This window comes from Eleginops maclovinus, chromosome 19 (assembly GCF_036324505.1).
Source record: "Eleginops maclovinus isolate JMC-PN-2008 ecotype Puerto Natales chromosome 19, JC_Emac_rtc_rv5, whole genome shotgun sequence".
Classification (NCBI taxonomy): domain Eukaryota; kingdom Metazoa; phylum Chordata; class Actinopteri; order Perciformes; family Eleginopidae; genus Eleginops; species Eleginops maclovinus.
Genome location: NC_086367.1, coordinates 19,650,174 through 19,674,628, shown reverse-complemented (window position 1 = coordinate 19,674,628; position 24,455 = coordinate 19,650,174). Strand labels below are relative to the sequence as shown.

At 41.5% G+C, this 24,455-nt stretch overlaps 3 protein-coding genes across 3 annotated transcripts; all 3 read right to left on the bottom strand.

Annotated features, from left to right (window-relative positions):
• Nucleotides 1-653: 653 nt before the first annotated feature.
• Nucleotides 654-2,484, bottom strand: mrps26 (mitochondrial ribosomal protein S26). Its single transcript, XM_063908211.1, has 4 exons — nucleotides 2,099-2,484; nucleotides 1,583-1,729; nucleotides 1,342-1,465; nucleotides 654-1,071 (listed from the first exon to the last, which is right to left on the bottom strand). The coding sequence occupies exons 1-4, from the start codon at nucleotides 2,317-2,319 to the stop codon at nucleotides 940-942; spliced, it is 624 nt and encodes a 207-aa protein (XP_063764281.1). The 5' UTR covers nucleotides 2,320-2,484; the 3' UTR covers nucleotides 654-939.
• Nucleotides 2,485-3,703: 1,219 nt separating this feature from the next.
• On the bottom strand, nucleotides 3,704-6,885 carry LOC134880973 (neurofilament light polypeptide-like). Its single transcript, XM_063908044.1, is given in 4 exon segments — nucleotides 3,704-4,792; nucleotides 5,013-5,137; nucleotides 5,735-6,394; nucleotides 6,396-6,885. Coding segments are annotated over 4 exon segments (1,194 nt in total). The 5' UTR covers nucleotides 6,744-6,885; the 3' UTR covers nucleotides 3,704-4,731.
• Nucleotides 6,886-9,042: 2,157 nt separating this feature from the next.
• On the bottom strand, nucleotides 9,043-10,649 carry LOC134881658 (nanos homolog 1-like). Its single transcript, XM_063909167.1, has one exon. It carries the CDS (start codon nucleotides 10,550-10,552, stop codon nucleotides 9,875-9,877), a length of 678 nt encoding a protein of 225 aa, XP_063765237.1. The 5' UTR covers nucleotides 10,553-10,649; the 3' UTR covers nucleotides 9,043-9,874.
• Nucleotides 10,650-24,455: the final 13,806 nt, after the last annotated feature.

Here is a 24,455-nt window from a genome sequence, read left to right as displayed (position 1 = left end):
GAAAAATCTTAGATGTGTGAATAGTCTCCCTAACTGTAGATGAAGCTTTTGAAATAAGGATTATTATCTGCTGTTTCACTAAGTTTATTTGAGTCTGTGTTTGTGTTGCTGCTGCAGGTCGCTTCAGGTTCTCCTCAGATCAACACCTGTCCTGCAGAGAGGATTAGTGTGATTTAGAATTAGCAAGGGGTGTGGTAAGAGGTTAATACCCGACAGTAAACACAACAGACTAAGGTAAACACTGACAGCAGACTGCACACAGCGCCTCCCAAAGGCATGAAGCTGCAAGAGCAGTAGCAGGATGTAATTGAGATGGGAAAAACGTAATTGCATACAAAAATAAATAATCGAAATAAAGCACGATGTGTATTTGAAAAATACTGTTCCTCCATTTATAATTCAGATAAACTGCACATATTTTTTTCTCAGTTATTTTTCATTGTATTATATATATTTGAATATGTATGTTTCTTGTACACGTTTGTTTAATATTTTTAATAATATTTACTTTCAATATCTGCTCTTACTTTTCCATTTCAATTGTTTTAGTATGCACCAATACAGCAAAGCAAATTTATTTTGTAATAATTGATAAATAGAATAGTGCAAATACATAATGTTGATCCGTTTCTGTTGAAAAAAGATAGAGGCTGTTTTCGTGGAAACTCAAGAAAAAATGTATTTAATTTACAGACATTACATATCATGATAAGACAGATATGATCAAAACAACATGTAAAGGTGAAGGTACACGATCAGAAAAAGAAGAATATAACAACAAAAACAAAAGGCAGGAAATCACTTAGATGTTTCTTAGTTTCACATGTACGATGATCTTCTCACACTGAATGCTTTTCCTGTGTTTAGTTAAAGACAACCTGCTTCCAGGGTGTTAGATATTTCTCTGCAATTGTTTATTCCCTCAGATGGTCAAGTCTTTCACTGCAGCACTGTTTGTTTAACAACTTTCCCCTGTTTGTCGATGGCAAAGTTGTAATTCTTTGGATTGTCCAGAGCTTCTTCTATACGCTGATCCAAGTTTTCCATGGTGATGAAGTTCTTTGCATCCTCCTGTAAGAGATGGAAATTGTAAAAAAGGTCATAGTTTGGAAATACTGATGTTTCTTGTGCTGCTGCTTGTTGGGTAGGCACACGTTCACAGTGGCAACGCATCAAATTATCCTGGCCACTGGTCTTATTTTCGGTAGTAATTCAAAATCCAGTAGAGAAATCCCATTGGCTTGTTGGAACCGGGGAAATGCTTATGATGAATACTAATACAGGACATAAACAGCAAAATAAATAACATTTAACCAACAAAGAGGGGCACAGACAACTGACCTGCAACTTCAATATTTCTTTCTCTTTTTCTTTGACAATTTCTTGCTGCTCTTGTTCGCGCTGAAGGATAACCTCCAACTTCTTGCAATCAGCTTCCTCCTTTTCCTGCTGGACCCTCAAAACTCTGGAAAGACACAAAGGATCACAACATTAAATCACACACATGGAAACAAGAACCACAAGTTGCTGATTGCATCTTTAAAGTTGTATTTTATTCTCCATCATGTAAGTTTCTTCTCACCTGAGTTTGAGCATGCGTTGGTTCTCCTGGTGGTTGAAGTCCATGAGGATGCGATGCTCCTCCGCCTCCTGCCTCGCTCTCTCTTCTGCCAGAGAGCCTGTGTCCTCCTCGTACCTTTTCCGAAGCATCTCCTCCTTAAACTCCAGACTGACACACACACAGAGCAACACATATCAATAAAGTGTTTTTATTTCCTTGAAGTATAATACCAGCTTTGGCAGGACAATCATTTGATCAAGTCAAAGACACATTTTGGCAAACTGCAAGCAAATGTGGCCACAAAGATGTAGGTTGAAACAAATGTTATATTTTGGACTTTCTTTAGGGAACAATTTCGGGCTCGTCGGGGATACAAATTTGAGCAGTAAATACGAAATGTGCACAACACCAGTTGACCAGATAACGTCCGGAGAAAGCCATAACCGTTAGTGAGGTAACGGTCAGAAAAATGTCAGTTAATAAAGGCAACTGATTTGAAGCCAATGATATGTCAGCCAATAACCGTTACTAACGTACCGGAGTGCCCTCATGATCATCTGGTACTCTCCATATCGCTCCTTCAGGACCACCATCTCCACCGGATCAACCGGGGAAGGCACTTTGATTCGCCCCACTTTTGACTTAGCAACCGGGTCGGTGCGGGACTTTCTGCCCCGGACAGCCTCCACGAGCACGGCACTCCTCGGTGCAAAGACCCGAGCCGCCTGGACGCTTCTCCCGCCGATAACCTGGAACATGTCGGCGAGGAACGTGTGCGTTCAGGTGCGGTTTGTTAGAGGTAACGTGTAACAGTTAGTTAAAGGAAAGTTAACATTGAGATTGAAATGTTATCGACAGAAGGGGGCGGCCATGTTGGTGTCCTCTGACCGGAGGAAGTAATTAGCAACGCGGCTAACGTGTAGACGTAGCCTAGACTTTACCGCCATCTGTAGGTAGGAGACTTTTACAGAAAAATGATATGTGCTTCTGGAAACTAGTTTGTGTACTCCATAACCCTAGTACGCCGGCGTCTTAACGTAACGCCTAATTGGTAGCTACGTTTGTTATAGTGACAGGTACTTAGCAACGAAGCTTGGTAGCTAGTTAGCACAAAGGTTATGTTAGCTTAACAGCTGTTTTAGCAACCAGTTTCATTTAAAGTCTATATTGTCAAATGTTCTCAATAGCCACATCGTGTTTTTAAGGAATCAACTCTTAAATCCCAGACTCATTCAACACTGCAACATACAATAAACTTATGACATAAAAATAAATACAATAGTGCAAGTGAGACCATGGTGCAAGTAAAATGTGAAGTTTTCTTAAATACATGTGGATATGTATTCAAATGTTTAACTTAATAATAATAATTATAGCAAACTTTTTATGTAAAGCAGCTTTCATACACGAAATGTAGAAGTTGCTTAAATAGTTAAATAAATACCTCTGACGTCTATTTAAATATATAAGTATAAAGAAGCATAACATGGAAAAACTCAAGTAGCTGAAAATTGTTTTTTAAATACAGTGCTTCACTCAATGTAAAGTAAGTATCTAAAAAGAATATTGCTTTTGAGGAGACTCGTGGAAAGCATGACAAAGCTGATTTTTTTATTTGAAGATTCACAACAGCAGAGACCAACTCTTAAAATTAGACACGTACTTCTACTTACTTACTCACAATATGTAATAAAAATAAATGTGAATTTTCTATGTGTGTTTCTTTAGGGTTCAGTGTGATGCCGGGTGTCAGTCTGGTGACTGATGATCCTGCTGAGGCGAGGCCAACACATCACAGCTGCAGTCAGCGTGCCAGCAGCAGGGAATGATGGGAAATGGTGCAGTGCTGCTGTGTGCCGTACATTGTGACATTGAGAGCTGTAAGTAAGCAGAAGTTTAAGCAGGGGTAAATTATCTCTTCTTCTAATGTTATACACTATCTCTGAGGGAAAGCCGTGAAACTCAGATACCTCACCAATCAAGAATAGACCTGGATTGTGTAGATATTTGTTCATTGGTGTGAAACTAAAAACACATATATTGTTGTACAAGAGGGAGACAAAACATTCAATTAGTTCTTCTTCTCAGCTTTTTCGATCCTTGTCATCCTTTATAGTATCAATAAAAACAGGAGATGTGAACTGGTTTGCAGGTCAGTTATATGTTTATTCAGCTTGTTGCCGGCTGTCACAAGTACATAGAGCGTAATGGTGCGGAATTAGTTTTAGTTTCACAGATGTAAAGCACCATTTAGACATAACATTGTCAGACGAACAACAAGGAGCTCCTGCACTTATCTTTCAGTTTCATTGCTTAGCTTTGAATGAACTCACAGAACATAACATCTAATGCAGATAAGCTGTGAGAATATAAGAAAAAAAACGTATCAATTAGTCTTCCACAACATTTACATGTCCAGAACCTATGCAAGAAATTACAGTTTTAATTTAAATTTGAAATTTAAATAACTGGCCAAATAGAAAGACCCAAACATATTCTGGTTTTAAACCAACCAAACTAGTAGTATTAGTGTAAATGCAGAGGACGACTGTGAAAAGAACAAAATGTGTCTTTAATATAGTGAAAAGAAATGTATTTAAGGTTACAGGTTCACTGACTACAGAGAACCAGGTTTGCAGGACAATGTGCATGATGGATTGGTAGAGTTCCCGGTTAATAACGCTGCAGGTTTCTTGCATCAGTTCAAACACAAATAAAGTCCAAGCACCCAGAGATAAAAGGGACCTCCTTCACAAACAATTGGTCAAATGTTTGCACAGCGGAAGAGTGAAATAATAACTCTGCTGCTTGGACCTTAACGCGTAAGACAGAAAGAGGAACTCAGCCAAAACATTACTGCTGCCCGACTTAGCTTTATGTAGCTTATGCAGTGCAGCCACTCTGCATTATTACAGTCTGCCATCTCCGTGATGTGCGATGTCAGAACGTGTGTAGAAGAAGGGGGACTTCTGTTGGACCTCTTGTTTAGCACAAGGGCGCATCTTTCTTGAGAACGATGAGCTTTGGTTTGCGATTTTTTTTGTTTTTGGGAAGAGTAAAGGATGGAAGGAGTATTTTGGGGGGGTCAAAGGTGGTGGAGGGGATAACACAACAACAATGAGGGAGGGAAGAGGGGTGAAGTATTCAGGTGGATGCCAGGCTGGTGACATTTAGTTTAGGGCGGGAAGGGAAGGGTAAGTCAGACGAATCTCCTCCCCTTCAAGAAGTTTCCTGAAAATCAAATACAAACACTTTATTTGTTTGCATATTTACACAATAAAAATCGGGCCTCATGCAGGCAAACTATCTACGTGCAAAAGCTGCCCATTTCTTCTTTTTTGTTTGTGTTCACGATTGTCTCAACAGAAATGTAATAGAAAATATCAACAACGTATAAGAATGTTGCAGTCAAGTAATATTATGAATAAAACAAACAAGGTCTTTAACTCACCTGTATGCAGCTATTTCGATGTCAAGGGCCATCTTCACATTGAGAAGGTCCTGGTAATCTCTCAGGTAGTGAACCATCTCCTGCTTTGCATCAGTGATGTCCTGCTCCAGCTCACTTATCCTCATCTATGAATGCAAAAACACACAGTCATTAATCATCAAATATCAGTCAGTGATGCCAGACACAATGACCTTTTTGCCTGTGTGTGTGTGTGTGTGTGTGTGTGTGTGTGTGTGTGTGTGTGTGTGTGTGTGTGTGTGTGTGTGTGTGTGTGCCTGTGCCTGTGCCTGTGCCTGTACTGAATTAACATTTACAGTTTTTGAAAATCCTTGATCTCTTTTTTCCTTGTGAAGCTATGTTTCCTTTTGTTCAGACAGTAACCTTGCGGATTTTCACCTCTGCTGCAAGTCTGCCTTCAACTCCTGCTGAGCTCTAGAGTACAGGGAAGATGAGGCTGCTGCAGAGAATAATTCACACCTTTGGGCAAAAGGATAGCTCCTTTTGATGTTTCTCTACTTTCTGCACATGAAGTGTTCTCTATCTTTCTGAGTCTATTTATATATTCTATCTTATCTCTGCATATAACCTTGATGCTAAGAGATCTGAAAGCACTTCTGAAGCCTTTCTTTAGCACAAATGTGCAGAATACCTGACCAGGTACCACATATTAGTGCACCTTCCCGTTTGGTGGATATTCATGCAGATTAGGAATCCTGTTTCACCTGGTACTTTGTCACCTCCTTGGTCTGTGTGTCTTCCAGATCCTCCAGCTGTTTATGTAGGGATTCGATGAAGGTACGCAGAGATTCAATCTCAGAGGAGCGGGACTGCAGCAGCCTCCGGTACTCCATGGTCTCCTCCCGGATGGCGTGCACAGCCTCGTTGTTTTTGCTTGCCATCTCCGCCACGCTGGCGAACTTGCTCTTGTACCAGTCCTCGGCCGCCTGCATGTTCTTGTTAGCCAGCCGCTCGTACTGAACCCGGATGTCCCGCAGGGCGGTGGAGAGGTCAGGCCGGGACACCTCCAGATCCACCCTGATGTTAGCCACCTGCAGCTGGGCCTGCAGCTCCTCCTGCTCCTCTGCAAACACTTTCTTCAGGAACACTATCTCATCACACAGGGAGACCACAGTGGCCTCGGCATCACAGTTGGTAAGCACGGCCCTGCTGGCGTCCTCCTTGGCCCTCTGCAGGGCCTCCTCAGCATCCATGCGCCTCCTCGCCTCCTCCTCAAAGCGCTCCTTCATCTGCTCGTACACGTCGCGCAGGTAGTCTTTCTCCGCCTCCATCCGCATCTTCTCCCCGTTCTCTGAGTCTATCGTGGCCCTCAAGCTCCGTGCCTGCCCCTCATAGAGGGTCTGCAGACGGGACGGGTCATTCTGTCCGCCGCCTCAGCGCCTCCAGCTCAGCCAGCAGGGCTCGGTTCTGCTGTTCGAGGTGCCTCACCTTGTCGATGTAGGTGGCAAAGCGGTCATTTAGGTCCCCAAGCTGCTCCCTCTCCTGGGATCGCAGGCCCAGCAGCTCTGAGTTGAGGGAGCTAGCCTGAGCCAGGTCCATCCGTTCAGAAGCGCCTGGCAGGGAAGAAGAGGCCAGCCTCAGGATCCTCTTCCCAGGCGGAGGAGCTCCAGGAGAGGAGTAGAGGGAGGAAGACATGGAGGTTTTGGTGGTATATTGGGAGCCTCTGTAGCTGTCCCACGGGCGGCGGTAGGAGAAGAAGGTATCGTAGCTCATGATGAATTTTTGGTTGTTGGTTTTTTAAGAAAAAGGATATGGATGTTTTTAGTTTCAGAAGGTTTTTTTTATGTCCCCCTTGTTCTGCACACCATCAGTGAGGATGAGCAGGCGTTTTGCTCTGCACCAGCTCAGTGATGCTGCAGATCCTTGCCTTTTTATAGAGCGAGGCTGCCCCCCCCCCCCCCCTCCACTACAGAGAAACATCAGTGCTGTCAGCATCCACCAGGCCAATAGCAGGCTGCTGCAGTGAGGAGAGAACAGGTTGGTTTTCAGAGTCACTCCCAGCCTCAGCAGGCAGAGTTTATGTGGTAGAGCAGAGTTGCTTTCAGTTTGCCCTAAAAATGCCATCCAATTACACACTTGTACACTCTGCATTACTGGAGGCACATTTTAATCGACTTTATTCCCTCAATGCACTCTCAATCGCTTTTCTCAAACAATGAATGCATCCACATCGAAAAGTGAAAAATACTGGGGCGAACCTAATGAAAAGGACTTGAAACAAAGTCTTTTCCTCAACTCTTTTAGAAAGAATCGATTCATAGTGCGTAAAAGGGCATACTATTTAACAGATAGTCACTCAAGTCATAGAAAACAATAAATTAACTACAGGTACTTAAATAGATGGATGTGGTTGATAAGAGCCCATTGCTTCATCTGAATGATGGTTGAATAATCCTACAAACAAAGATATCAAGACCACTTACTATAAATTAAACATTAAACAGATGGTAGGTGCTCTAATTTGTTACTTAACAAATTACCTAATAATATTTTCTGCCTTTTAATCACCTCCCCTCTCCATTATCTTACATTGACTAACCAGTAGGTGGACTTATTGATGCAGCTCTAATGTACTCTAGTAAATAGTTCCTCCTTTGCAAAGCCTCTTACTGATATTGTTCTCAGACTATCTTTAGACATTTCTGTTTGATCTATTTAAAATGCAAATTGATGAGTCTCTGATGTCCTGACTCCGACAGTGAGAGTGGGAAGAATCTCTACCTGCTGATACAGAGGAACTGCTGTCTGACACCTCGAGATGAGTCAGAGGCTGCCTTTAAATCATCCTTAGTAAGAGGTACAGTAAGCTGATTTTGTTAAACACAAATTGATTCAGATTCCTGCTCAAGGACACATTCCTGCTCTCTCCATTCCATTCCATTTTGTGCCAATATTTCTGGCACAAAATGGCCTAGTTTGAAAGGTTAATTTAGACCTCTTTATCTTTTCTAACAACACAGCATTTCCACCCTGGTAAAAGGAAGATGGCTTAAAACATTTGGGCCTATGGTGCTTTCATTTGAGCCTCTGATGATTCATTTTTCAAGTTGGGAAGTTTTTACTTCTGACTTTGGTGTGTCCAAATGCTTATAGTCATCGTATGGAAACTTGAAAGCATTAAAGTAGAATTGCTCTCACCGCTTAAACACCGCCTTGATGGTTCAGATTTGTAGTTTTGAAGTCTCTGGGCAATCGGGTAAATAGTCCAAAACAGGAACTCATTTTTCAGATTATTCCTAAAGCACATGTATGCAGCTCCAACACCTGATTTAGCAATGTTAATGAAAGTGATTTAGATCCACTTCAAAATATAATGGGTTCTTTCCTGATCCCTGCTAGGCCCTTCCATTAGTTTAACAAAAATTGGACCACAGTTTTCCATTACTCCTGCTGACTGACTTACATGAGGCCAAAAACAACCTCTTTGGTTAAAATAATAATGTTGTTGAATAAAACATGATATGCTTGAGTCTTAATAAAATAGTCCTTGCATCCCCTGGAGCATACCAGCTTAAAATAAAAATATATAGGTATTCCAGTAGGTGACACCATTGAGCCAGGTAATATCCTCCATCAGTAATTGTTGCCAAACTGAAATCTTAACACCTGCCTTACTAAAACATGACATACTTATTTATGTATTTTATCTGATTGACAAACGTACTCCTTTATTTACGTATTGTTCCCCCAAAGGCTTTTGTATCGTGAGATTTTTTTAAATCTATTTATATTGTTGCAGTTCTTCAAATAAATGTAAATGTGAATTAAGGTTTCCAACACTAGGTGGAGCTTTTGCACTACATGTCTATTTCAGTGTGACTATTTCATATGTTTTCCGATAAAACACAGTGTGGGAATGCTTATTCAGTCATGTGTGACAATAATCTTGACTCTTAACAACATCCAGTCATGCTGCTGCACCTACATGATGAAAAGCATGACCTGTTGCATACTGAAATCAGCTGAAGTCCCAAATAGTCCAAGAAAATGCAAATTACATGTTTATTCAGAATCATTTACAGTGAATATATTTCCCAATGTTACATAAGGTAAAAATAAGTACATAAAAGATTTCTATGGACAGATAAAGACTTTGGAATGTCAGGCTTTTAATTGCTCAAATTGTTCACCCCCTTTAAAACATTTACAAGAATTGCTGGAATATTTTTCCGCATTAAAAAACATTTAGTTTTTGAACAGTAAACTGAAGCTACTGTCAGTGAACTGCGTAACAGATCTACCTTCCACTTGTTTTTACATTCAGCTGAAATCTGCAAAATACTATCCACATAAAAACACATAATGACATCCAACATATAAACAATGGCATGACCTTTCAATACAAAGTTGTATTCCTTTGGTAGAAAACATTTATCTCAGGAAAGAAAGTGTGCTCGATATAAAGAAGTATATCTTGCAGGTCCATATGGGACTGAACATTCATCTCACATCAGGAGTGCTGCATATTCATCATTTATGTTGGCATCATAAACCCAGAGCAGCCTGCTGACATGCACAGGACTATTTTCTCTGGCACTGTGCTTCTTTAGAAACACAGCAACTTCTGAATACAGCATGAAGGTGGTCATTCACACATCGAACTGTACAGTGCTTTGGTTCATTTTTGATCACAAAGTCCTTAAGAGTGCTGGGAGGGGAGGAAACATATTGCGCCTTAATGCGTCCAAATATAAACTATGTGCCCAGGAGAAACATAATGAAGCATCGACACATAGAAAAACACAATCATTATTGATTCTCCAGACTTGTCTTGTGCATGAAATGGGGGCAAAATAACTGCCATACACACAATTTACAGTGCAAACTCTCATGTATCTCCTCGCTTAGAAGATCTTCAGCTTTTTCCCAAGCGGTCTGCCTCCCTTTACCACTCTCTGGCTCGGCTGGTCTCTGGACAGCGGGCAGTACTTGATGGTGTGCGCATTGTCACCGTTGGCACTGCAGAGGGGGCAAGTGTACGCCCGGAGGATTGGGCACAGCACTCTCCCGTCCGCTGTCTTCAGGATATGGGTGCCGTAAACCTCCTCCGGCGCGCCGTTATTCCGACAGAAGACGCACACTTTCGGCTCCGGCTTGCACCTCTGAGTCTGTTTGCGCCTCCTTTCCATGGAGAGCAGGTCTAAGCCAGCGAAACTCCCTCTGTAGCAAGCAGAATCTCTGTCTCCAAGCGGGGAATCACAAGAAAGCTGCTCGTAGGGTCTGAGCAGCGAGATGCTCTCCTTGAGATCATAGATGGAGATCGGCGGTGAGCCTGGGGCTGCGCAGCAGCACTCCAAGTGTCCATCACCGTCCCTGCCGTGCCCATTTACGCAAGAGCACACCGGGGAATCGTCCTCCAAGCCCAGGGTTGCTTTAAGCGACTCGGTTATGGAGTTGGGTCTGAAAGAAGGGAGTTTATTTTTGGCCACGAGTGTCGACAGCCCGAGATAGTCGTTCCAGAAATTGAAGGTGTTATCATATGGAGAGCGCGCGTCCAGGTAGCCGCTGTCTAAAAAATCCATCGTGTCAGAGCTGCAGAGTTTAACGTCTGCAGAGGTGAATAGGTGTGTTTGTCAGCATGGGTAATCTGTGGAGAGGATCTTCTGTGTTCTCTCTCTGGGTCTAGTATGCAGAGCAGGCAACATGTAGGCACTGATAAAGCCCCCAGAATAAAACAGGGGGGCGGGGTTTGGTTCAAGTTGATTATCTCTCCGGCCCCATAGGAGGGTCCACAGAGCAGGGAGGTACTGAGCTGAGGAAAAACAGTTTCCCTTCCAGGATGTAACTATTACCATGGAAAGATTATCTCTTTGTGTTGCAAGAGAATTATCCCTGTTTGAGTTTCTTCTCAGAGCTTTTTATTAGGTGCTTGATTTTTGGCATTTTTACATTTAAGGAGAATGCTAGAAAGAAATTGAGCAAAATGGGTGATTTCTTATCCTGTTGTGTGTAGTTAACCCATGTGTTGGTGCTGACTTGATAGTGATTGTAAGTGCTTTGGAAAACAGCCGTTTTTTATTTATAGCCAGATGATAAAAGGTTGTTAATTTACATCAGATTTGATACCTTTATTGTTATTTAAAGAGGCCCTTCACTTGTTTTATGTAAAACTCCATACAACAATTTCTTGGATGTTCTCTTACTAAAACTAAACTACATGCCAACGCCACAAATAAATTGTAAGAGAAAATTATTGTCAGAGTTCTGGTTGTTTGGCCACATTTTGAGTATTCTTGTCCTGCTGTTAGTAGTTGTTTTTGAACCCAGTAGTAAAGAGAAATTGCTCCCCCTTATTTCTTTGGACATTACACCTTTAAACTGAATGTTTTCGTACATCCTAAAAATATATATATTTTACGTACATTTTTGTAATAAAATACCTTATGGCGGAAAGATGAAGAAACAAAGAAGAGCGCTCAAGCTCATCAACATAAACAGGAGATCTTTGGTAAACACAAAGTGCAGTGACACCAAAACAAAGACCATGAAGACAAATAAAAATCCTTTTTGTGAATTTGTCCACATTAGCAGATCCCTTCCTGCACTGATGAACCTTTAGAGAGTGTTTCCACGTGAAGCTGCCGTTTCCTCCCTGCACCTGTTCTGCTTCCCCTGAGTCCACGGCTTTGTGCACACAACCAGCCTTCTCTGCTCCATTGTCTCCTACAGCAGGCCGTTTAACTTCATTAATATGCATTAAAACAGAGTGTGCCGTGGGTGTGTGTGAGTGTGTCAGTTAAAGCTCAGTAAGACAGGCACACAAAAACAGAGCTTGACAACTGACCTGACTGCCGGAACAATGACTATGTTACTATTTTTGTCAGACATTCAAGTGAAATATTAAAGGCAGTCAATGTTGAGACAAAAGTCATTTGCATTTCTCTTATTTTAGCTAAGATCCACGTTGGCATCACTGTGGGGGTTTCTATTGACGAAAAAAATCAATATCAGTTGTTCCCAGAATAAAAGTGAGTCTCTAAAATACCCTGTGTTTAAGGGAAATGTATACAATAACTTATAGTTGTATCTTCCTACTCACTGATTCAGTGTTTTTACACCGGTTTTTTGCAACTTTAATGGCGTGTTTATTAAGCATGTTTTCCCAATGTTTGTGTACATTGACAATTCCTATATGCTTAAGAAAGATACCCGTTTTCTGTTGCAATATGGTTGAACATGACATTAAATAATGCTAAAATCTGAAGTTTGCATGACCCTATAGATAAAAAATTAATTGGCTGCTACTTTAAAAGTTTCAAACAAGAGTAGATGGCACAAAGCATGAAGAAAAATCATGTTAGTCAGACAGTTTCCTGTATATGAGAATAAATTATCATCAGAATACACCACCAGGCCTATTTCCAAGGTCACCTTCAGCTCTGCTTGCACAAAGGAAATCATGAGAGAGCATTTAAAAGATGAATGGCTGCCAAATCACAATAGATAAATTGCATTGGGGCCAATATGCGTTGTGGCTCGGCTGCTGCAGGGTGCCTATTTTACTATTAATGCAAAACATGTTTGGCATCAACAAAGAAAGTATTGATAATGAATATGAAATACATGCACTTATACCTTTAAAGAGCTTTGTTCAGACTCCCAGCATTTGATGGAGGGCAGATGGTGATCGTACAGGAAAAGCTGGCTTGAGTCAAGTTTAATTTGAAAGAAAAGATTTAAGACACAATAAATATAACAAATACACAAAAAATAATAGACAGGGAGTCCAGTTTCAGTTTAGTTACAGTGCAGTAATAAATCACCAAACATTTAATAAAGGAAACTAAAGTGCAGAGGAAGAAATCATGCAAAGACACAAAGAAAGAAGACACTTTTTAATTTAGATTTAGAGGCCAGAGTTAAGAACATGCAGGTTATTCACTCAGTTGCCAGTTTATTAGACACAACTAACTAAACAAAGGCAGTCTAATGCAACAGTCCTGCATTCAGTCAAATGTTTATGAGATGTGTTGATACAACTTTACGGTCATTTCTGAGCGTGGGATTTGGATTGCTGTAGATGTTTCTATTATTAAGGTATGGCAACATGTTGGTTACTGATTTATGTGCCTTAGTTTATTTTTCAAGCCAATCCCACATAACCGATCCTGCTGCTGTTAAGCACATCAAATGGGAAGCTGTGAAAAGTCCTTAACAAAATGCACTGTTTGCAGTTTGAGTAATGTTTGCTAGGTATAACAGTGGCCAGATATTGTTTGAAAGTGTGTATCTAATGTTTTTTTAAATGTATTAAACTAAAACATTATGGTAATTAAAGTCACACATTGCATAATGGAACTCTTCTTAAAAGAGTCTCTGAGTTACTTGCCAAACAGCAGCTTTGTTCCCAAAATGTGTGCCCAGACTCTTTGTTTACTTCCCAGTCCTATCTGGCTGCTACAGGGTGTGAGTCACTTCTATGTGTTGTTGTTGCTGTAGTTCAGCTCCAGTTAGTGCAGAGACTAAAGAGTTAAAAATCTTGATGTGTGAATACGTTTGCTGTGTGTGATGATCACACCCCGAGGCCTCCTAGGAAGCTCTGTCTGCTGAGCAGCCGAGGCTCCCCATTCATCACTGTCAAGTTGAATAGAAAATTAACAAATCCCTTAATTAAAAGACCTCTCTAGACTCTGCTGTGTGTGTGCGTGTGTGCGTGTGTGTGTGTGTGTGTGTGTGTGTGTGTGTGTGTGTGTGTGTGTGTGTGTGTGTGTGTGTGTGTGTGTGTGTGTGTGTGTGTGTGTGTGTGTGTGTGTGTGTGTGTGTGAGGCACGTGCCAGCTGTACTGCTACATTTTGCATGCAACAACAGCCTGGCACAGAGAACACACACCACACCCCCCTGCATGAAAACACACACACAAACAGCCCACCTCTCATGCAGACCCCTGCCTTTCCTGTCGCTGCATTAACTGCATAAGAAGCGCTTCATTCTGAATCTCTGTACGTCCCCAGACACAGAGCTGGGTGGGGAGTCAGTTGGGGCTTTGATCCATGACCCCTGCCTCCCCTCTTGGGAATAAGGGCCTGCATCCCTAACGGTCTGTCCATCTGCACACACACACTTACACACCTTCTGCTCCCAGAGTCAACCCAACTCCAGACACGTGTCACCGTCACCAGCAGCAATGAGGTATGCTAAACAAACCAAGGTCAACCCGAAATTAGGGGGTTGCTTCTCGGCCTGTCAAGTGCTTTGTCACGACCAGAAGCCCTTAGCTATTACTTACCCGAAAAAACTACACCCCCTCCTTCCAGCAGCTACGCAATCATGTATTCACACACACAAACACAATGTCCTCTTGACACGATGGAAGTGGTGCAACTGAAAGGGGTGTGAATTAATGTCCATAGATCTAGAGACCATTAATATTAACATGTGAATATCTTGACATTTTAACTCAAACTGATTTCCATGTTATTCTAGTGGATTGATCGATGAGTCGATACAGAGAATATCTGTGACTTTTTGAATCGTTATAATCGTCTCTTTCTTGCTCCCACAATTTAAGGATTTGTTGCTTTTACAAGTTTCATTTAATAACACATATGATACATTTCCGTTTTGGACTGTTGGTCAGAAAAAGCAAGTGATGTCAAAGATGTTCAGTTCTGAAAAATTGTGTTTTATGCATCTAAAACCAAAAAAACACACACTCCTTTGCATTCAGTATTCAAGTAGCTGGATTAGTTTTCAATGTCTAAACAAACATTCAAGAGAACAGTATTTACATATCGATGATCCCTAACTAGAAGAGCTCCCTGTCATCCTCTAAAATACTTTTATGTATTTATTAAAACACTTTCAAAAGCATATTTTCACAAACAGTAGCCCTAAGCCCGAAAATATTTAAGCTTTCTCATTGGTTAAAGAAGATGAACAATATAAACTATTAATAATAATCAATTAACAATAAAGTTGCTGATTATCAAATAACAGACTAATCTGGCTCCAGATAAAGTACTCAATAACACTGATCCCTCTGCTGTAACTGAACTTGTGCGGAGAGCCGGGGAGTAGAAGGGAAGTTGTGGGCCAACGGATCAGAAACCTGTTTAAGTCAACTCAAATCTGCAGAGATTAGAGCGGGAAGTGGTCAAAGGGTTTAGAGTGTATCGGTACAATGGGGCCGAGAGGATTAGAGGTGGATTCGCTGAGCCCCTGCGATGCCCTTCATCTCTGGGGGTCCACAGCCGGAGCACCTTTGTTGGGTTAACTAACGGCACTTCCCATGAACGCAGTGAGCAGACCAATCCCTTTTTAATGATGCAGGGAAAATTCCATCGGCCCTGATTACAACAATGCTTTCGATAGCTGCCATTGTCCCACACACCATGTCCAGCTTTAAAACTGTCCAGCCGGGCGAGTGTTCTGTGATTCGTTTGAAGTTGAGGTGATTTCACCCGGTAAAACAGTGCTGATTTTAGCATCAACTTTATGGTTGGAGCATAATGCTAACACTAGCACTGCCAGGGCTTTAATTGCCACTGTGGCCAACCGTGTCTAAAATATGGAGCTTAATGGATCGTAACATAGCGCTATAAAGTGGTGACTGAGTATAGGAAAGGTTAAAGGTTTGATAGGAGCCCTCAAATTTGTCTTACAGTGTCCTCTCGTGAGATCCCATTGTCTGCAGGCTTCAGTCCAATCGATATTGGTTAAAATGTGAAACATCGCTCAGATAATCTGCAGAGAAATAGTGTTCCCATATCTGGTTAAAATACAAGGCTAATATCAGGACGTTTCCCTGGTTATGTGCAGTATTTTCTCCCTGCCTTAGCTTAGAGTTTTGGGCAGATGCGTCTCCTGTTAGCTCCTGCTTGGCTGTTTCTTATGATCTTTAAGCTTCACATCTGTCACAGTGTCTGCATTCTCTAATCTCACACTCTTGAAACTGAATTATAAGAAACTGAACACTGATAGGCAACAGATACAGCATATTAAGGGTAAGCTGCTTACAAGAGTGGATGGCATTAATGTGTCTACACAGTTATATTGGACATTTGGACGAGCTGTTGGTGTCATGTTTTTGAGATTAAGGATCAGAACAAATTGATAGTTATGTTGATAAATGCAGTCCAGTGGAACAAGCTTTAAATAATGTTGGTTTCATGTTGAAATAATAAGCATTGACATCACTACTACAGGTGAACAGGTGAATATTCAAGTATGGTTGTCAGGGATCAGACTCTATGAACCACCTATTTACACCTTCAAAGCTTAGATATCGACACGTTGTTTTAACTCAAATAACCCTACAACTAAGAGATGAAACTGTATGTTTGATTGTGGGTTGAATTGTCCCTTTATACAGTTGACAGTATGAGTACTGGAAGAAATTCGACCAGAATATTTCCAATTTTTGCCAGTTGTGCTTTCTTGCATCAGAAATCTCACCTGACACCCGAAACATCTTGCTGCCCATCTGTACACCTCGGGCAGTTCAAAAAATCACCAAGAGTGATTTGCCGCTATTAGTTGACCCACTATCCCATCTGCAGAACACACACAGACGAGTGGACCCATGTGCAGCCCGGGACAGGTCTGGCAGTGTAATGGTCGATACCACACAGACCCACAGATGGGTCCCGCTCAGTGGAGCCGGTGGCTGGCGCCTCAGCCTGGGCGCTGGCCAGATGGGCCACCCTGAGAGAGGCTCAGCCTGTCAGACCCAAACAGGAGGATCTTATTACTGTGGGCCAAGCCTGGAGTCTGGTTCCACACACACACACACACACACACACACACACACACACACACACACACACACACACACACACACACACACACACACACACACACACACACACACACACACACACACACACACACACACACACACACACACACACACACACACACACACACACACTCACATCATCTGGGGAATCCACATTATCATGCCTGACTGTTGCAGGCTGGAATCACCATGGTGTGTGTGGGTGTGTGTGTGTGTGTGTGTGTGTGTGTGTGTGTGTGTGTGTGTGTGTGTGTGTGTGTGTGTGTGTGTGTGTGTGTGTGTGTGTGTGTGTGTGTGTGTGTGTGTGTGTGTGTGCACGTGTGTGTGTTTTGTTCACCTGTGTGGTGTTGTTATTGCTGTTTAAGCCAGATAAATCAGGTTCCATGTGGGTTCCCCGTGTACAAATAACAACCAAACTCATCCCAGGGAAATGATACCTTCTAAGGTTTCCCAGGATGTTGGAATGATGGGTGTGAGAGTAGCAACAATCTCTAAAGACCAATTGATTTTATTGTTAAATATTGGGCGTGTGCTCTGCTTACCCCCGGTATGTGTTCAGTGAAGAAACTGCATTGTGCAGCTGTAGACCACGGTTTGTTAATATTTAGTGTTTCGTAAATATGAAAATAATAGTTTATCATTCCTTCCTCCTAGTCAGCACAAAACAGAATGACTTCTTCAGAGTATTTCTCTAAAACTAAATACCTTCTTATAAGTAAGGTTATACAACAACTCAACTGTACCTCATATGTGCACTGGAGTCCCCAGAGTGACCTAAAACATTGCAAAAAGTATCTCTTGAATCTGAATCTTAACATATCATTCAACTTGAACATGATCCTGATTTTACATCCATTTGAATTAAAATCATATTTCCACAATATCAGCAACCTTTTGTTAATCAGATCTTGAAATGATACAGAACACAGGAATCTCACATTGCAGCTGCAGCCTGATCATGTGGTGAGGTTTCCGTGTATGTAGGGGTGCTGAATGTGAGGCAGGTTGTCAGTGAGAACATGGTCAGGTGACAGAGATGTGATGTAGCCCTCTGCTTTGGGTTTATTAATGGCATGCATTAATCTTTACCTTTTACGACTTGAAAAAAGTTAAATCTGCTTTTTTTTAGGAGCCCTTTTCTACTGAGTTCAACTTTTATGTCATCTTTAAAGACTTGCCATTTAATTTATTTGATGATAAAAAAACTGGCTCAACAGAAAATCATCAGGGCAAAAAATGAACAAACAATATGCACACTCACACCCAGCATGCTCTGTGAAATGGTTCCCAGGATAAATGAAGGTTTTAAAAGCAGATTTATTCTTCTCTGGATCAAAGGACTGACAGCAGTGCTGCATTCCTGTTAGAGTGGAGTATCGGTGGGTAACAGGAATGAGGACGTCCATATGGAGTCAGATCTGCTTTCACGTAATAGCTTGAACTCCATACAGGTCATGTGTAGTTATTTTCTGTTCTCTGGGTCATCTGCTGCGGTGCTTTTAAGAATGCAAACACTATCTTTATAGAAGAAGAGCAGAATGTATAATACAATAGGTAACTGGAAATGGTAAAGGGAAGCGAGTTGTGAGTTCTGAATTAAAATATCTCATCAAGTATTGGATGTATTGCTTCATACCCTCATGCCATCCTTATGGCTTTGGGGACCCCATGACTTTTTCTGTAGCTATTCCTGAAATGTCCCCACTGCTATTGGATATGACATTTTGTAAACACATTCATGTTCCTCTCAGGATACATTTTATTCACCTTGGGCTCTTATTTTTTCACAATATTCATTTTAATTAGTCCAATATGTGTTTTTGGATCAAGTACTTGCATGACATTCCCAATCAGCCCCAGTCTGGTTTTTTGTTAGTGCTACCGTTGTCATGCTGACATCTAAACTTAGACTATGAACACGGTAAACATTACAACTTATTAGCATTAGTTAGCATTTAACTGTTAATGTGTGATACAGCCTCACAGAGACCATAGTAACGCTGTTACAAAACTCAACAGTAAAAAAAGAGCCTAGGAGTCACATGATCCATAAAATGCATTTTTTAAAAACTGAACAAGACATTTATTTTTCTTTATGTCTTTTCAGTTTTCATCTTATGAACAATCTTAGGTGTGGCAATTTAATTTGAATATGTCAAATTAAATGACACAGTTGTGAATTAACTTTTAAATACAGCGCAAAAGCTTGACTAGCCAATTTCTGCTAAAATAAACAGCAGTCGTATTCAATGTCTTGTATTTGCAGATGTTAGATCATGAGTTGCATTGTCATTCCTTCCAAGCCTTCATTTTCTCATTGCAAATGACATTACTACATTTAATAATGATAGACTTGTATCTCGGAGCTACCAAAATGTCTTGAGATTTCCATTTCTTTAGTGTCAGCCACGGTAATATAACCCGTCCTTAAAGTGACAGCTCTGAATCAGGATGAATGAGATTCCTAACCCGGGGTCAAGGTCACGGTTTGGGCTCATTCCGGTTCAGACCCTCTTCTCACTGTCAGAGAGCATCTTCATTTGAAATTCACACAACATAAATTCAGGTTTGAGTGGCAGCATGAGCGAGGGGGGGTTGTAATATCCAAAAGGAGCGAAGATGGATGGAGAGGTTTCCTTACCGCACATTGATTTCCACATTAAGGTGATTAAGGTTATTATTTGGCCCGTGGCTACATTAGCATGTGATTATGTGGGTATCCTACTGAGAGAAGCATATTTAATAGGGTGTGAGTCTTCAGTACCAATTTAATTTAGATTCACAACTAGATTCTTCAGTCAAAATGAATCCCTTAATCTCCTTAAATCACATTAATTAATTGTTAACTTGAACAAATAAACACCTTTTACTTAAAATGTTTAAGTATTTCTTGAAATATAACTAATATTAATATAACTATTTATAAAAAGAAATCCTTCCTACCTAAGACTTTGACTTAGTGGGTAAAGGAGTTCAATCAATAGCAATATCTAGCTCCTTTTTAGATAGATTTTTGGGAATTTGCGTAACAAGAAGATAAGAATTGCGGATAAATATTTCGCCCTCAAGACAAAGAAGGATCGCGATGGTCACCGTGGCAGAAGCATGCACACGTTGCTTTGGCATTGGCCTTTCCCTGCAGTTCCTCTCCGTCCGCCTCCTTCCCTCTCTTGACTGTTTCCCTCTTTTCTTTCCATCCCATAGCAAACATTTCTCCCCGACTCTTTTGTTTGCCAAGATCCAGGTTACCATGGCTACCAACAGGCGCTTTATGAGCACCTCATCCCTCATCTAAATATGCCTAGTTATCTATGGTAATGAAATGCACACACCATTATCTGGCTTAATGAAATACACTCTATTGTCTATGATTAGAGTTAAAAAAAAGAAAAAGAAGAAGCTTAATTTCTCAGTAGGCGGCGATAACAACGGCACCACCATTGGAGCTGTTGGCTCTTTCAGATTGTTGTTGTTGTTGTTGTTGTGAGCCTTGCACAATAAAGAAACAATGTCCAGTTGCTGTGAGCAGCAGCTTATATGCTCCACAGTGGCTGTTTGGTGCACTAATTGGTCTGGTGATAAACTCGCTTCCACTTCTGCTTCCTAACTAATGTAGCCCATTAAAAAAAGACAGATCATTACCATAAAATCTTTACATTTTCCCCGTTTTGACAACTTAGTCCACAGAAGAGCTGCACGGAGAAGAGCAAGCACAAGCAGAAATGAAACATTATCTAAACAGTTTCTGGATTTTACATATTTTGTGTGTGTGGAAGAAAAAGCCAAATCAGCTATATAACCAATACAGCAGCTCTACTCATCTGTGGGTTTTTTTTTATCGTTTAAAAATATCAAAAGCATCATAAAACAAACACAGCATCAAAATGTGCTTTTGATCTGACTTGTTACCCCTTGATAAAATCCTGCTGCTGTGAGTTCTTCTTTCAACTGATGCACTACAACAAAGACTATAACAATAAAACCACAACTCAGCACTCCTCAAAGTACTAAGGAGCCTCATAAAGGGAATATACCTTAAAAATGTGCATCTGATATCACTTCCCACTCAGTGAAAAAACTGCTGTTGTTCTTTCAACTAAATACACACATTTACAACAAAAGACCGATCATCACAATACAATCTTTACAGTTCTACCGTTTCGACAGGACTACAACAGCAGAAAAGCTGCATTGAGAAAAGCTAGCACAAGCAGAAATAGCACACCATTAGCTCAACAGTATATCTGAATTTGAAATCTTTTGTGTGAGAGGAATAAAAAGGCGATTCAACTTCCGTACAGCACTACTCATCTGTGTCTTTTAAAATCCTTTTAGAGGATCATAAAACAGAAACGCTGTCAAAATTTGCATCTGATATCACTTGTTCGCCCTCAGTGATAAAAAAGACAATAGCAGTGAGTGTGTACTTTATGTATGAAGTGCGCATCTGTGTGAGTGTGACTTCCAATTCAGGCCGGGGTAATATCTGCAGATTGGGTGGTTAAGTCACTCTGCATTTCATGAGCCCGTCCTGTCACTAACAGTTATCTCCTCACTGCCCTCTGAGGAGTTGTCTAGGTGAAATGATTCTCCGAAGCTCTGAATAATGCATGAAATTACGTAATGCAAATGGAGGCTTTATTTCCCCTGCCTCTCGCAGACGCAGACGCAGGGGCCACTGTATTAGAGCAGCAAAGGGGAAACAGTGGGAGTCCCCGGAGTAAAGGAACTACAGCGGGGAGCGAAAAGGTCGATGATAAAACCCGAGGCTCTCCTCACATGCAGCTTTATCAAGTGTGAGTTGGGAGTTATTGCAGGGACGTTATTCACAGCGCTATCATGGGAGGCTTATTGTTTGGAGGCAGTGAAATATTCATTAAGCAACAGCCTGGCTGCTTTCCACGCTGCCTGCCTGTACAGCCAATCAAATATAAGAATACCGGGAGAGGAGAGCAATGCGGCGTTTTATCAGATCAAGGAATGACACTCGCCTTATATGCACCAAATTAGGCTACACTAAACTGTTGTTAAGTCCCTGCTTCAACAAGTAGATGAGCCTTCCCACCATCTTCCTCCCTCCCTCCCTCCCTCTTTCTCTGTGTATGGGTAGACCTGAATGGCATTAATTGCCCCCTAAGATGACGGGCAGATGAAAGTGAGGTGGTGGTTTGCTGTGGGACATGGGGGCCGCCTACAAAGAGAAACTGGCAGGTCTCACAGACTTCAAAAGCAGATAAAGGGCCTTTTTACACAAAGGATCCTCTTTTATTTTTTTCTGCTTAATCTTCAGATTCAGGGGTTTATTCTTGCCAGCCTCCTCGCCTTTGTCCACTCTGTGTCAGGTTTTAACGCCAGAGGATTAAATTGCTGTTGCGGAAATCATTGTTTGTGTTTTCTTCCAACCCGCTGCCTTCCCTTTGTCCCGTGACATAATCGACCGCTCTCTAACAATATGAGAGGTTCATCTCTGTCCTTTGGTGAGAAATGAACTGCGCATGGATCTGGTCACCTTGTTTGTCCGGGAAAACAGTGGCACAATGTGTTGTTTTGTTTAGGCAGAGTGCTCTTAACTCTTTAAGTAGCTTTTTAAAAAATGAGCACAAGGAGGTCTTACTTGGAGAGAGAAAACTCTGAGCTGCCCTTTTGAGTTTAACAAATGTGAGGTTGTTTTTCTTTACTCTGCAGACAAAGGGGGTCTGACTGGAGAAAAATCAGGGAGGGAACACATTTGTCCAGAGAAACATATCAAGCATATATGGAAACACAAAGAAAAACCTTGGAAAAACAGTTTTCTGTCTCTGTCAGGTCCTCCGTAGTCTGCCCGGTCCTTCACCTACAGCCCAGATTCCTGTCATTCTCCAGTGAAGGTATTGGTCTCCAGCCCGCCATCTGCCCATGAATAGGACCAGTCACATTTCTGATAGCATTTAATGAAAAATCCACCCGGGCTTCTGAGGGGACGGGAGGGGGATGAAGGGTGGATACGAAGGGAGGGTTGTGTGTGTGTGTGTGTGTGTGTGTGTGTGTGTGTGTGTGTGTGTGTGTGTGTGTGTGTGTGTGTGTGTGTGTGTGTGTGTGTGTGTGTGTGTTGGGGGGGGGGGTTTACAGAGGAGGGCTCAACAAAGACTGCCTTTCACTGAAGTGGAAAGCCTAGATTGCTCCCTCTCCCTCCTCACTCCTCCCTCCCTCTCTCATTTTGTCTTTTTTTTTATTCAACATCAAAAATGTGCCAATTGACCGGGCAGAAACCCCCAGAGGTTTTCAATGGGTGTGTGTGCATGCATGTGTGTGTTGTGTGTGTTGGGGGGGGGGGGGGATAGTGTCACACAAAGGGACAGGTGTCTTGTGGTTTAAGGTGGCAGCAGCCGTGAAGAAGACACAAAGGTAAAAGCAAACAATCGGTGAGGCTAAACGTGTTCCTCCTGTCGTGTGTCAGTGGAAGAATCTGGAACTTGTTTTTGCACCAGTATTCTTCAAACTAAATAATCATAATCAAAGTAACATATATATTAAACTATAATGGACAGGACTGGTTTTCAAAAAATCCTATGTACAGAACAAAGAGAACAATTTGTGAATCCTTCTTTTAGGAAAAGGTCTGAAAACACAGAAACGTTTCTCCTTGTCTCGACGTCAATTAGTTGCTGTTTTTGTGTGCTGACCACAAGTCAGAAGTTCTGATGTTAACACAAACAACACCAGTGAATTTAAGACCTTTAACATATCTTAAAAAGTGGCTAAATAACACATTTAAACATGACCGTGACGTGGTTAGTTAATAGTCTAACGTTAGATGTTTACTCCTGGCGAGGGCCTTTATGCTCCCAAAATCATAAAAGTGGTATTTGTTTGTGAAGATTATCTTGCTGAACAAAACGTTAAGTATCATATTTACTTGTTTTTAATGAGGTAACTAAGGCAATGCTTGCCTAAAAAACAAGTCATTCCCTCTACCACTGATTTCCCTAACCATTCTGCAGCACTCTTCCACAAAACAATTGGTTCTAACTCAAGATATATATCTTTACAGATCTATCACAAATTTCTTATTTCATTAAAAAAAGGTTATATCTATTTTCCTATGCCTGCAACACCGCTGACATCCTTCAGCCCGACAGGTGAAACAAACCTCAGACATCAGATAACAGATTCCTCATTTCTCAAAGACGGACCCAAATGTCTTAAGCAAACCTCGCCATCATTACGATCTCTTCCTTTCTGTTTTTATCAAGTAAAGCAAACAACAGTGTAAAGTTTGCTTTTGTTCCCCTTGGAGGAGGTCAACCCGACCACAACTATCTCATTTTCTGCGGCAGCCTTTAAGCACTGGGTTTATCCCTCATTCAAATTACAAACAACCAACCGCTAAGGGCACGTTGTGCTAATAGGACAGCACACATTGATTCTTCTCTTTGCTCATATCTTAAATGTTAATCAATACCCCGAGAGCTTTTGGATGGTCTTTAGAGGAATGTGCCACAGAGAGCTGATCAAGAGCCTTCACAGTTTCCCCAGACGGAGTGTGTGTGTGTGTGTGTGTGTGTGTGTGTGTGTGTGTGTGTGTGTGTGTGTGTGTGTGTGTGTGTGTGTGTGTGTGTGTGTGTGTGTGTGTGTGTGTGTTTTATTTGAATCTGCTGAGTGGATGACTGGCTGGATGGTCCTCTGGGAAACACAGTTTAAGGGGTTTG